This window comes from Lycorma delicatula, chromosome 6, assembly GCF_047948215.1.
Source record: "Lycorma delicatula isolate Av1 chromosome 6, ASM4794821v1, whole genome shotgun sequence".
NCBI classification, from domain to species: domain Eukaryota; kingdom Metazoa; phylum Arthropoda; class Insecta; order Hemiptera; family Fulgoridae; genus Lycorma; species Lycorma delicatula.
In genome coordinates this window covers 12,496,168-12,509,204 of record NC_134460.1, presented here as the reverse complement: position 1 = coordinate 12,509,204, position 13,037 = coordinate 12,496,168, and the positions used below count along the sequence as shown (strand labels likewise).

General features: G+C 31.5%; 1 protein-coding gene across 1 annotated transcript in view; it reads right to left on the bottom strand.

Annotated features, from left to right (window-relative positions):
- The window catches only part of LOC142326609 (uncharacterized), a 215,841-nt gene that overhangs the window by 148,990 nt on the left and 53,814 nt on the right, over positions 1-13,037 (bottom strand). Inside the window, exons 5-9 of the mRNA XM_075369199.1 lie at positions 11,377-11,691; positions 6,778-7,098; positions 3,218-3,505; positions 2,476-2,671; positions 802-935 (exon numbers count right to left, since the gene is read on the bottom strand). Coding sequence (XP_075225314.1) covers positions 802-935; positions 2,476-2,671; positions 3,218-3,505; positions 6,778-7,098; positions 11,377-11,691 — 1,254 coding nt within the window. The remainder of the gene's footprint in view (positions 1-801; positions 936-2,475; positions 2,672-3,217; positions 3,506-6,777; positions 7,099-11,376; positions 11,692-13,037) is intronic.

Sequence of the window (13,037 nt, the reverse complement as noted above, 5' to 3'; positions counted from 1 at the left end):
TTCTCTTTACTTCATTTTTCTGTTTGTTCATTTAATCTTCTCCAACCCACCCCTCTGTATTCGCACTTCAGTTGCCTCCAGCCTTTCTTTTTCCTCTTTTCTTGATATCTGTATAAAATCTTGATATCTAATGATATGATTTAATAATCTTGAAATCTTGATATCAGTATAATTTCTTCATATCTGTATAAAAGTACACTCCAAATATAATACAAGATGCTTCAAATCTAATTCCTTCTTGATACATAATCAACTGTTTCTTTCTAGTACACAACACTTCCTTTGGTATTGTTACTTTAATTTTTATTTCATTTTTACTTTTGAAATCCTCTTTTTGTAAAATTGTACTCCTTTAGCTTACTTAATTCTTCTTTTATTGTGCAGAATTAATTCATTTATTGTCACCTAGAATCATATTTTTTATTTATAATCCATGAGTGCAGCTGATAATTTTTTTTCTATTTCTTTAATTATAAATTTTATAAGAATATGAAAAATAATTTTTTTTTAAATTTGTCTATTGTTCTGCTATGTAGAACTACCTTCAATGTTATATCACTGTAAGATATTGTTAAGTAATAAATAAAAAAAATATGGTGTGCAACTATACATTTTACTACAGTAAGTAATAAATTATTATGAATATTGAATCTCTTGTATGTTTATAGACTACCACAATGAAACAACATTTCTTGTTACTATGAGTAACCATTTTGATTAGCTCTTACATGGAATATAATTTAAATAATGTTTACTGTAATTTATATACATTGCTAGTAATAAAAATACATTTTACTATACCTGCAATCTTTCTATGTACAACTGAAGCTCTTCTTCAGTTTTAATCACACCATGCATATCAGCAAGTACAGTCGCCAGTTCTTTTAATTCACGCTCCAGCATGCTAAGCTTGCCATCCAGTGGTATTTCTTGTCCTACAATCACAATAAATAATAACTAAATTAGTAACTATTATTTTCATAACAAGTAAATAAGTATTTTATTGATTATACCTCAGAAATGGGTGGTAGGTGTATTAATCTACAAGTACGAGAAAGATCTAATATAATATTTGCCTAGAAAAATCAAGAAAAACTGATCAAAACAAAAATTTGATCTTAGGTGTGACAAAAAATTAATAAATAAAAATTAATTTTTTTTTTTTTGAGAGGGTGAAAAACTCTTTTGCATTATTATTGCCCAGAAGAAACATAACACAATATTACAACAACAAAAAAATTACAATAATTATAGATAGTAGAATATAGGTGCAGGTCCTTAAGAAATAACAAGATATTTGATAGCATCATCATATTGTTTCCAAGAATATCTTGGAAGTTAGCTCCAAATTTTAATTTATGATGCAGTGCCATGTAACACATAAGTCATAAGGATGTGGTGTATTATTGGTTGGCAATTGCAGAGAACACAAACTGGTGCATCGGTGTGATTCATTAGGTGTCCATGAGTAAAGTTTGTGCAACCTATTCGCAAATGGGAAAGAATAACCTTCTCTTGATGGTAAAATAAAGAAGTGGTAAAACATATATTGATATATTAAAATAATAATGATAAATTAAACAACAATTTTGTAACTAATGAAAAATATCTAAGGACATGTTTAAATTGTTAAACAAGGATGCAGAAAAAAAGATTAACAGCAAACTATTAATTTTTATTTAAGGAAATCTTTTAATATAATTAAAAAAAAAAATAGTTTAAACATCTTTTAGCTGTTGCAAAATTTATTAAAAAGCAACAGAAGTAAAATAATGACTTTACTTCCGGGCTTAAGTAATATAATACTGTATGAGTATTTAACACAAAAACATTCAATTGTCTTCTTTCACAAACTTAGATACTTAAACAGCATTGTAAACTGTTTAAGAAACTGTTATTTAGAGTTATTTTAAATATTACTTTAAACAAAATGATATATAAAAAGGAGTAAAATATGATAATAGGAAACGCAGAAAAATATTGAAATAAATAACATTAAAAAATTAAAGAACTTCAAATATGATTTTACAGAAGGATGTTGAAAATAAGTTATAAATTAAGGTATTCAGAGTTATTCAATTTGATTGTTGAAGGATGTGTTGAAGGTTAAAGCAACTAAAAAAACCCACAAATATTGGAATATAGATAACTTTAAAAGTTATGGCAACTGGTACAACTTATTTACAGACAGTTACGTTGAGAGTAAGAGATCAACAAAGAATTAAAAGGAAAGAAAAGGTACCTGGAACTGTCTTTAACTAATTAAATGATTGATTTCAAAAATTTGATGAGCGAGTGGGTTGTGTGTGCATGTGTGTGCGCGTAATAATGAAAACTAAGAAGTTGGACAAAGATAACAAGTAACATACTAAAAAGAAAGAACTGATCACTTTTTTCCTCATTTGACTTTTATAAAAAACATAAAATCACAATTCTGTATTAAAACAACAAACATATTAAAAAAAAATTACTCACCAACAAAGTTACTAGTGGCATTTGTTTGTAATTTTTCAACTAAAGCTGCAAGTTGTTGCCATCGATCTTGTAACTTTGTATGGAACTGTCGTTGAAGATCTTCATCAGCAACAGGAACAATTTTAAGTGCTGTGTCAAAGTGACTATTGGCTTCATTCCTGATATGGTTATGAAGCTCAAACTGTGCTTTAAGTTCCTATAAAATAAACCATAAAAGAAATACTTGTCATAAAAAAAAGATAAACAACTGTTTTAACTGAAATTGTATTGACCATTGTAAAATAACCAATGGGGAAAGTACAAATAATAATGGAAACAAATTTTTTATGAGTTCTTGTATATCTATATTTTTTTTTAAATACTAAAACTCAGTTTGTATTAGCACAAAATAAAACTATAAATTCAAGATGAGATTTTTTACTTTTTATTTGTAGTAAATTTACAAACTATTAACCACTCCAACCTGTCTGCTGTCAATAAGTTTGTAATATATTTGCAGTATCATTTTCAAATAAGAAAATGAGATTTAAATGCATAATATTTTCTAAAAAAATACACAAAAGATCAAGACTTCTGTTGTAATGTAATTTATCCAATTCGCATTAAATGGAAGTAATGAAACAATACTTCACCTTAACAGAAAAAATTTACAAAAATTTATACAATTTTTTTTCTAATTAAAACAATAAAACAATAAATGAATGATGAATAGCGAGAAAAGATTTAAAAAAAAACAACATACCCAAAATTTTCGCATACTGATCGGTGGTTCAGTTTCAACATTACTAACAGATTTAATCCAGTCTTCAAGCCTGTTGGCTAACAGATCATAAGTTGTCCAAGATTCACGGAATGCAATAAGTCTACTGAGACTAGAATTTACTGTATCTTGAAGAGTCAGTAATGCTGATAAGTGTTCTTCATATGCTGAATCAAGTCCAGGACAAGATACTATACTTTGTAATCCATGTGCCATATTGTACAGCTGATTTACTTTGGCATGGTGTAATGCAAGATCAGATGACAGTGTCTAAAAAAAAAAAGTGAAATAAAATTATTAAGAAATATTTCTTGATTATTAAGTTCAACCTATTTTAAAATGAACTTTTCTGTTAACATAATAAAACAGACGAATAATAAATATACATTCAGAAAAGAAAGGGGAACAAGGGATGCAAATGAGTTAATAAGAACTACTAGTAAATTGTTTTTGTTGTTTTTTCAGGGTGAAAAACACTTTCGTGTTATTATCGCCCAGGACAGTTAAAAATAAATTAAAACTTAAAAACCCTGACATAATAAAGTACATCTTCAAAATAAAAAGCCTGTAATGCATGTTAAAAGCGAAATAAAAGCAGAAAGATATATCACATTACCTCAGAAAAAAAAACAAATTACAATCTGCATTACAGCAAATGGTATGAATATTTGGGGTACACTGCAGTAATTAATAGATTAGGAGTTATTTATATATTAAGAAATCATAAAACAGAAGATAATAACACTTCACTATTCCCAAGAGTTGTTTGCATGTTAGCCCTTAGTTTAAACTTGCGATGCAATACCGCATAACAGATAGAATTTACAAGGATGTGGTGTACTGTTAGTCGGCATTTGGAGCAAGCACAAATTGGTGTGTCTGAGTCATCAGACAGAAGAAGCCTAGTGTACCCTATTCGCAAACAGCAGATAATAACCTCCTCTCGACGATTATTTGCATGAGGAGCTCCAGAGTGAAACAGTGTTTTTAATTGGATTAAGTTGTTCATGGTAGCATCCCACTCACTTTGCCAATCATGAACTACTGTCTTCAGAAGACAGACAAGATCATTAGAAGCAACACAATTGGTAAAAGGAGGCTGAAAACAAGCCTCTTTTGCTGCATTATCTGTGCGCTTATTGCCTGAAATTTCTATATGGCTGGGGATCCAGCAGAAGGTCACTATTGTATTATGACTAGTCATTTGTGGAATAACACACTGAATCTTACAAACAAAATGGTGTCTGGAGTATATGTCGCACTAATTGCACTCATAAAATCTGAGCAAACAAGAACATGTTGAATTGGGCTAAACATTTGTAAGGCTTTATTAATGATATACAGTTCTGCAACGAAACTACTGGTGACGCTGGGAAGGCCAAACATGTATGTTCTTGCCAACCATTAAACCACAATCAACCAAATTAATGTTTCTAGAGCCGTCCGTATAAACTGTAAATCAGGATTCATGCTATTTCTAATATTATAAAATATGTTTAATACAATAACCGGATTTGTGTTCTTTTCATTATATTGACAAAGATCAAAGCAATAGTTAATGAGAGGAGGCTGCCAAGGAGGGTAATAACATGGAACAACATTAAGGTCTAGAAGTAAATGTATATGTAAGAGCTGAGAAAAGGCATTGAGCTCTGATGCTTAGTGGAGCAGTAGATCTTGGCTGTTCTTCGTATTGAATCAGATGTTAGTTAGAGAACACCACATCAAACATTGGATGATTTCATTGCACTTTAATATGAGCTATGTAAGTGCAAATCATTTGATTCTGTCTGTTAGAAAGGGTTTGCTCACTACTTTCCTCCAGCATACTTACCACAGGGCTTGAGCGTAAAGCACCTGTGGCAAAATGATGAATTAGCAATGGACATAATCCAGCATTCTAAGAACGGTGAACTGAGCAGACGAATAGGCCACACGGCCATAGTCCAAGAGGGAACAGACTAGAACTTGGTATAAGCGCAACATGCATACTAGATCAGCTCCTCATAATATATTAGATAAAATTCTCAACAAGTCCAATATTTTTAAATATTTTAATTTCAGCTCCTTTAAATGTGTTACCCACTTTATACTTTGATCAAACCACATTCCCAAAAATCTAACCTGTGTGTGTATTTCAAACGGTTCACCAGGTAAAGACACTTGAGGGTCAGTATTTTCCCTCAAGCATGAAAAGCAGATGCATTTCGTTTTCTCTGGAGAAAAAGTGAATCCAGTCATTTTATAACACGATTCTAAACGGGTGACTGTATTTTGGTGCAGCCTCTCACTAATATCTGAAGTTCTAGATGTTACTTAGATTGAGAAGTTACCAACAAATAAAGAACACATAATGGGTTTTACATGCAGTTTGTAATCTATTTATGGCTACTGCAAATAAGGTAACGCTTAGGACACTTTCCTGTAATATTCCATTCTCTAGGGTAAAACTTTTGGATGTCGTCATTCCAAGAACTTGAAAGAACTAACTGCTGAGAAAACAGCTGATAAATGCAAGGAAATTTATCAGGGAAATTTATCAAGGAAATTTAACTGCCTGTTCATGCAGTTTATTTAGGATTCCTTTCCTCCAAGCTGTGTCATACGCCTTTTGCATGTCAAAAAATACCACAACCCAACGTTGATGAAGTAGAAAGGCATTTTGGATAACAGATTCCAAGGCAACTACACGATTAATAGCCAACCTATCTTGGCAGAAATCACATTGTTTGGGGGCAGTTAGGGCATTTCTCTGAAGGCACCACACTAGGCAATTGTTTACCATACGTTCCATCAACTTGCACAGGGTACTGGTCAAGGATATAGGATGACAACAGGAAGGGTATGATTTATCTTTACCAGGTTTCAGTACTGAAATGACCAATTCTTCTGACCAGGAATCTGGAAATACTTGGTCGGAGAATATTTTCTTGTAAATAGACAAAAGATGTTGTAATGCACTGTTTGGAAAGTGAGCTAACATACTGAACCTGATATCATTTCCAGGGGAAGTTTCACGAGAATTATTCAATGCATATCTTATCTCAATATACGTAAATGGAATGTATAGTTTATTTTGCAAATTTCCAATCACCAAAGTGATATTTTCTACCTGCAACTTATATCTCACAAACTCAGGGCAGTACGATGATGTAAGTGAAACTGCCCTGAACAACCTTCCAAATGTGGTCACTACACCAACTATTGTGGTAACAAGGTCTTTATTAATAAGAGAGGTATATAGAACGAGGTAAAGGAATAACTCTTGGAAAAAATATCCAATCCTGTCCAGTAGGAATAAAATGGAAGTTAAGATGGCAAAGACTAAATTGAAAGAGAGAAAATTATTTAAAGAAATATATCTGAATCAAACAACAGGAACAGAAATAGGCGGTGCTCAACAGGAGTAGTTTGAGCAGTAATATTTTATCTACTTGAGTAAAAATGGCTATTTTCCAGATGGCCATAAGTTTATAATTTATCTTAAACTGACAACTACACAAAATAGCAAAATACCATTGTAAAAAAAAATCCAAAATTACCTGATATAGAGAAATATATTGTAAATAATCAGATGAAGTAACAGTCGTAAGATCTGGGACTCGTTGATGTGCTACTTGTAACCATCCACGTTCTTCACGCATTCCTTGTTCGATAACAGTCCAACGAGAAGCAGCTAGAGCCATCTGTTGAGAACGACCAGCTGCTTTATCTAATATGACTGATGCTCTTGAATGCAAATTATCATGTAAAACAGCAAATCTTTTACGAGTTTCTGGATCCAGATTGCCTTCTAATGATTCTAGTATACCTCTACAATGGCTCAGATTGACAAAAAACTTCCTGTGTTTTTGCATTTCATCCTGAACAAAGAAAAATTTTTTATGATACTTAATAAGCAAAATTAAAAATTTTAAAAACCTAACTGGTGCAAATAAATTCAATAAATAATTAATAATCCAGGCTTTTATGTAGATATTCTAAATTCTCCTTAACTGTTACAAAATCAGTATTGAAGTAACTATACAAAGTTTACAAAACTACTGCTCCAAAAAGTCAATTATTTACACTGGTCAACATAAAATCTTCAACTGAAAAGGGAGTAGATGTTCTATATAGTATTTTATATGCTAAATCTATGTATTCTAAAACAACCCACCACGTAAAGTTCTTAAGTTACAACCCCTTAAATTTATTTGTTCCATCATTTGTGGAACAAACAATACAAATAAGTTAGTAAATCTGTACGTTTGCTTATTCACATCTGATTTATATTGTGAAGCATGCTATAGACCTATATTTGATACATAACAGTTGAATGATACCATTTCATGTCAGGCCAGACACATATAGACATGTCAGTAAGTCAAGTAATGAGTACCGAAACGTGATGAAATTTTCAGTATGAGTTCAGTTCTTCATATGACTTGCTGTGTTCTTTAGTTGTAGTAGTGGTTTTATCATACACATATAATGATTGTTTCATTTTTATTGAACATCAAGATTTGTTAAATTGTGTGTGTGTTTTGCACAGTGTTTTATTGCATTATACAATAGTATAGGTGAACCAATTTTATGAAGTATTTTAAGTAATTAGTATTTATAAATTAAAACTTAATTATTTTTATAATTAAATAAGTATTTCTGTAATATTTTGGTTTACTTTCATTCATTAATACATTTTGAATTTACAATGAATAAAAAATTGGGGTTATAAAAATTCTCCAAATACTTTTTGTTATGTTTGTGGAGAATTCACCACGAAAAAACAATGAAAGTCGGTATCGAATCTGCTGAAAACTGCTTACAAACATTACTTTGACTGACCCTTGGGAGACCAAGATAAATCCTGGGCTACACATGTAGCATGCTATGTTAACTAACATGCTATGTTAACTAACCTAGTGGTTGAAAGGAAAAAAACATTTTTGCCTTTTGGCAGTCCTATGTTTTGGCGAGAGCTTATGAACCATTATGAAGACTGCTATTTTTGCTTAACACATGTTACTGGTTTCAATTCAAACAATAAAAGTAGTATCGCATAACCAAATGTTCATTCAGCTATGAGACCAGTACTTCATGGTGTTGATTTACCGATTCTGATTGCTCCAACTTCTTGGGAAAAAAATTTCTGATTCCCCCTGAAGGCTCAATCAATGAATCCTAAACTTCAATAGATATTAATCATATTCCAGAAGAATCAAATATTAAATCTCACCTCATCACACAAGCAGAACTGCACAACCTAATTTGTGACTTGCATTTGTCAAAAAAACATGCAGAACTCCTAGGTTCACATCTTAAAGAATGGAATCTATTAAACAAGGATACTAAAATTTCAGTATATAGAAATTGAAATGAAAATTTACTAAAATACTTTTGAAGAGATGGTTTAATTTTTTCATACCATGTTGTTAGGGGGCTAATGTCTGAACTGGACATTGAATATGTTATTCATGATCGGCGTTCATTTATAGACTCATCAAAAAGAAGCTTAAAGGCAGTGTTGTTGCATAAATAGGTTTTCTTCTATATCAGCAGCACATGATGTAAGAATTAAAAAAACATTTGAGAGTATGTAAAAAATTTGAAGTATGATGAAACAATAGGGCTTTTTTTTTAGCCTCTGGAACCACTGTAAGGTACAAGGAAAATATGTATGAATATAAATGAAGAGTTGTCTTGTACAGTCTCAGGTCGACCATTCTGAGATGTGTGGTTAATGAAACCAAACCACCAAAGAACACCAGTATTCCTGATGTTCTTTAGTGGTTTGGTTTCCACATAAAAGTAGCTACCCTTACTAGGATTTGAACCTTAGAACTCTCAACTTTAAAATCAGCTGATTTGCAACGAGTTCACCACTAGACCAACCTGGTGGGGGTTTCTTCTCAGTCAACAGATTGGCTTTACAACATATGTGTTTCTTGTGTTTGTGGGATAGTCAGGCTACAGATAAACAACAATAAACACTACGCAGTTAAAGACTGGCCAAAGAGAAATCAGTCTACCCCAGAAAGGAAGCAGATCATATTATTTTACTTTTGCTTCTCTTGTTGAAGCAGATCATATTATTTTACCACCTCTACACATAAAACTAGGCCTGATGAAGAACTTTGTAAAAGCATAAGATAAAGATGTAGATGGCTCTAAATATTTAGCTGAGGTTTTTTCAAATTAAGTGAAGCCAAATAAAAGAGGGAATATTCATCGAGTCACAAATAATAAAATTAATTCGTGAAAATATATTTGACAGCAAACTGAATCCTAAAGAACTAGCAGCATGGAAGTCATTCAAATATGTCAATACCAGTTTTCTTGAAAAAAAAAAGCTGAAAACCATGAGCAGCTTATAAATGAACTCTTAGTGAACTAAAAAAATTTAGGCTGCTGAATCTCATTAAAACTTCATTTTTTACATTCTCATTTGAAGTTTTTCCCTTTAAACTAGGGTGACATCACGACGAAGAGGGAGAAAGGTTCCACCAAGAAATATTGCAGATGGAACGACACTATCAAGGCAGATGGGATCAATCTTTGACGAGTGACTACTACTGGATGATAAAAAGAGAAGACTTCACTGAACACAAAATGAAAATAAGAAAAATGAAATTAAGATAAACATAAATGTCTGCCAATTAAAGTTAGGAATTTTAATTCTAATTACTATTATTATTTTTGTATTGTGTTAAGAAGTTTCTCAATATTTCAAAGGGTCATAACTAAAAATCTGAGGGTAATGAAGAAAAACTGATTTCTTTTTAAGATGCAGTATAAAAAATACATTCTAATTTACCTACTTTTATCTCAGTTCCAAAATATTTTTTTTTGTTGACCTGTAATATTGTATATATATATGAGAATATATATGTATTACTAATTTACCTTTATAAATAAAAATCACCTACAAATTAAAATAGCAAGCATACTTATAATGCAAACTTACCAAATTTATTTAATTTGACATGAAAACCACCAAATTTTATAAGTAATGATGGTACTGTATTACCTGATAAAATATTTTATAACTAATAATGAATCCATGAATTTTAAAAGCTTTTTATTTGATAAGTTTATATTGGGGTGTGGGAAAAAGCTTTTTTATATTCTCCTGGCAGATGACTTTAGGATCACATAACCCTGGTAATATTAATCAAATCTGACAACACTTACATGGTTTTTTTTTACGGCGATATATCATATCACAAAGCATTTTTGGAAAGGTTAGGATATATTAGTTGATTTATTTAAAAGTTATCTCTTGAAAATAAGTGAAAATAAAGAAGAAATTCTATAGATCTTGAAGTTTTATTATAAGAAGGGAAAGGACGCAATTCAACTGCTAAAAAAAAAATTTGTAATATTTAAGGACTTTTTTGATTTAGTCTGGGTGAAAATGCTTCTGCATTATCACCGCCCAGCCATGACATATTTGTTGTAGTAAACAAACTTATGCACATTTTATGTCTCAATTAAAATAAAAAAATTTCCAACTGCTATATGGCAATTGGCATGAATAATGATACACACTATAGTAATTTAAATTATTGAGTATAAATGGATGGCCCTAAGAAACCATAAAACATAAGATAAGAACATTTCATCCCCCTAGTATAGTTTAAATGTTAGTCACCAGCTTAAACTCATGATGCAATACCTCATAACAAGTAAAACCCACAATGATGTGGTGCACTGACAGTCTGTAGTTGCAGCGAGCAGAAACTGGTGCATCTGTTTTGAGTCATCAGATATCCATGAGTGAGCCTAGTGTGTCCTATTCACAAATGACAGATAATTACCTCCTTTCGATAACCATAACTCACAAACCTCAACTATCAGATTAACTGATTTGTGGAAGCACAATCCCTGAGCCTTCCTCTAACATAAAACATGAAAAGATGAATAAAAAATTTGAACTGAAGAGAGGGCGTGGGAAAAAGCAACTTAATTATAGCCACAAGTAGAAGCCATAAGTTACAGACAGAGAACCCTGAATAAAATTTTCAGGTGCGAGTGATAAGATTACAGAAAAAGAAAATTCTTAGTAAATGGTAAACCAAGAAATGTTGGAAGAGGGAACATTACCTGGAAGATTAAATAAAGTTTTACCTGTTAATTAAATAAAATTAATATCATTTTACCTGTAAATGATGTAAACTTGTTACAGAGATAGGGCTGTCGACAAGATCTTCAGCAACATCGGTAATCTGTGCAAATTCCATCAATGTCTGTTCATATTCATCAGCTAATGACATTAGCTGAAGAAGTTTCTCTCTTTCAATCGCTACTGCTTGCAGATTTGTATGTATAATACTATCAGCACTATACAATTCTGAAGGAATCTCTCTAGCTGGAAAATCTCTAAGTAAGTCATGTGCTATATTTAAAAGTTCTGTAATGTTATTTCCATGTTCAAGACTTTCATTTTCTATTTTTTCAAGTTTCAAAAGTTTTTCCTGAGAAAAAATTAATAATGTAATCAATAAAATTATTAGAAAGCATTGAGCATAAATAAAATGATTCACAAAAAAATATGGATAATAAACCAAATCAATAAATAGAACAATATTTTTTCATAACAAGGTACTTAATGACTTTTATATGTTAGAGAACTTTGTGTTTCTGCAAATTGAAAATATGGAGGGCTAATTTTCATTTAGGATGAATCCCCTACACAACACCAGAAGTTATACGGACTGCACTCAACAACAGGTTTCCAGAAGGCCAGAGAAATGATTCCATTCCTTACCAACCAAGGTTTCTTCTTTTGGGGCTATATAAAAGGCATTGTATATACCAAGAAAATCCCACTCACTCAACCACCTATGTCAAAGAATAACAGCAATTGTGTTTTTTATTTCTTTTGGGAGAAAAAAATGCTTTTGTGTTATCAACACCCAGGTTAAACAAGAGGGCTTCTTCTTCTCGATGTAAAAATATTAGCAAAATAGAGTTAAAACTATGACGAAAACTAATAGGAATAAAATTGAAATAGTAAAAGAAATGCAACAATTAGGATAATACATGAAACGTGAATAAAACAATAATATCAAAATTTTGATAGGTTAAATCTTATTAAGTGTACTAATTCTTTTTAGAAGTAATAATACTCGGTCTAGTACATTCTATCATTTCCCAGGATGTGCCATACATCCCTCAGCAATTTAAATTTGCAACCTAGGGCTAGATAGTATATACAGCCCCCAAGGATGAGGTGCACAATCAAGTAGCAGTCGCATTGGACGCACAATAGTACGCTCTCTGATGATATCATGTGTCTGTGAGCAGCCTTGGTATGTCCTAATTGCAATTGACACAGGAACACTTCCTCTCAGCGAAGTTTCCTATTTCAAGAGTACCATGGCAACACAGTGTCTTTTGTGGGAATTCATACACTTCTTCGAAGTGTATATTTAATGGAATTAATGAAATCGGCAGTAGTAACTGGAGTGGAGAAGGATGGTTGGCTACATTCATCTTTAGCAGCAGAATCTGCACGTTTATTACCCAGGATTCCCACATGGCTAGGGATCCAGTAGAAATTCACCTGTGTGTTGTGACAATTTAATTAAGTGATTGTATTAAGTATTTTAGTGACAATAGGATATTTGGAATACAAATCCTCTAAAGCTTGGAGGCCACTATCCGAATCGCTACAGATAAGGATGTGATGATATTTTTATCTATTCTGATCCACAGCAATTGTGGAAAGGATCCCTGCATACTTGTCGTTTGAGTTTAAAATAAGGTGGATTTTGAATTAAATTTAATCCTGGAAATAAATAAAATTATTATTATTACT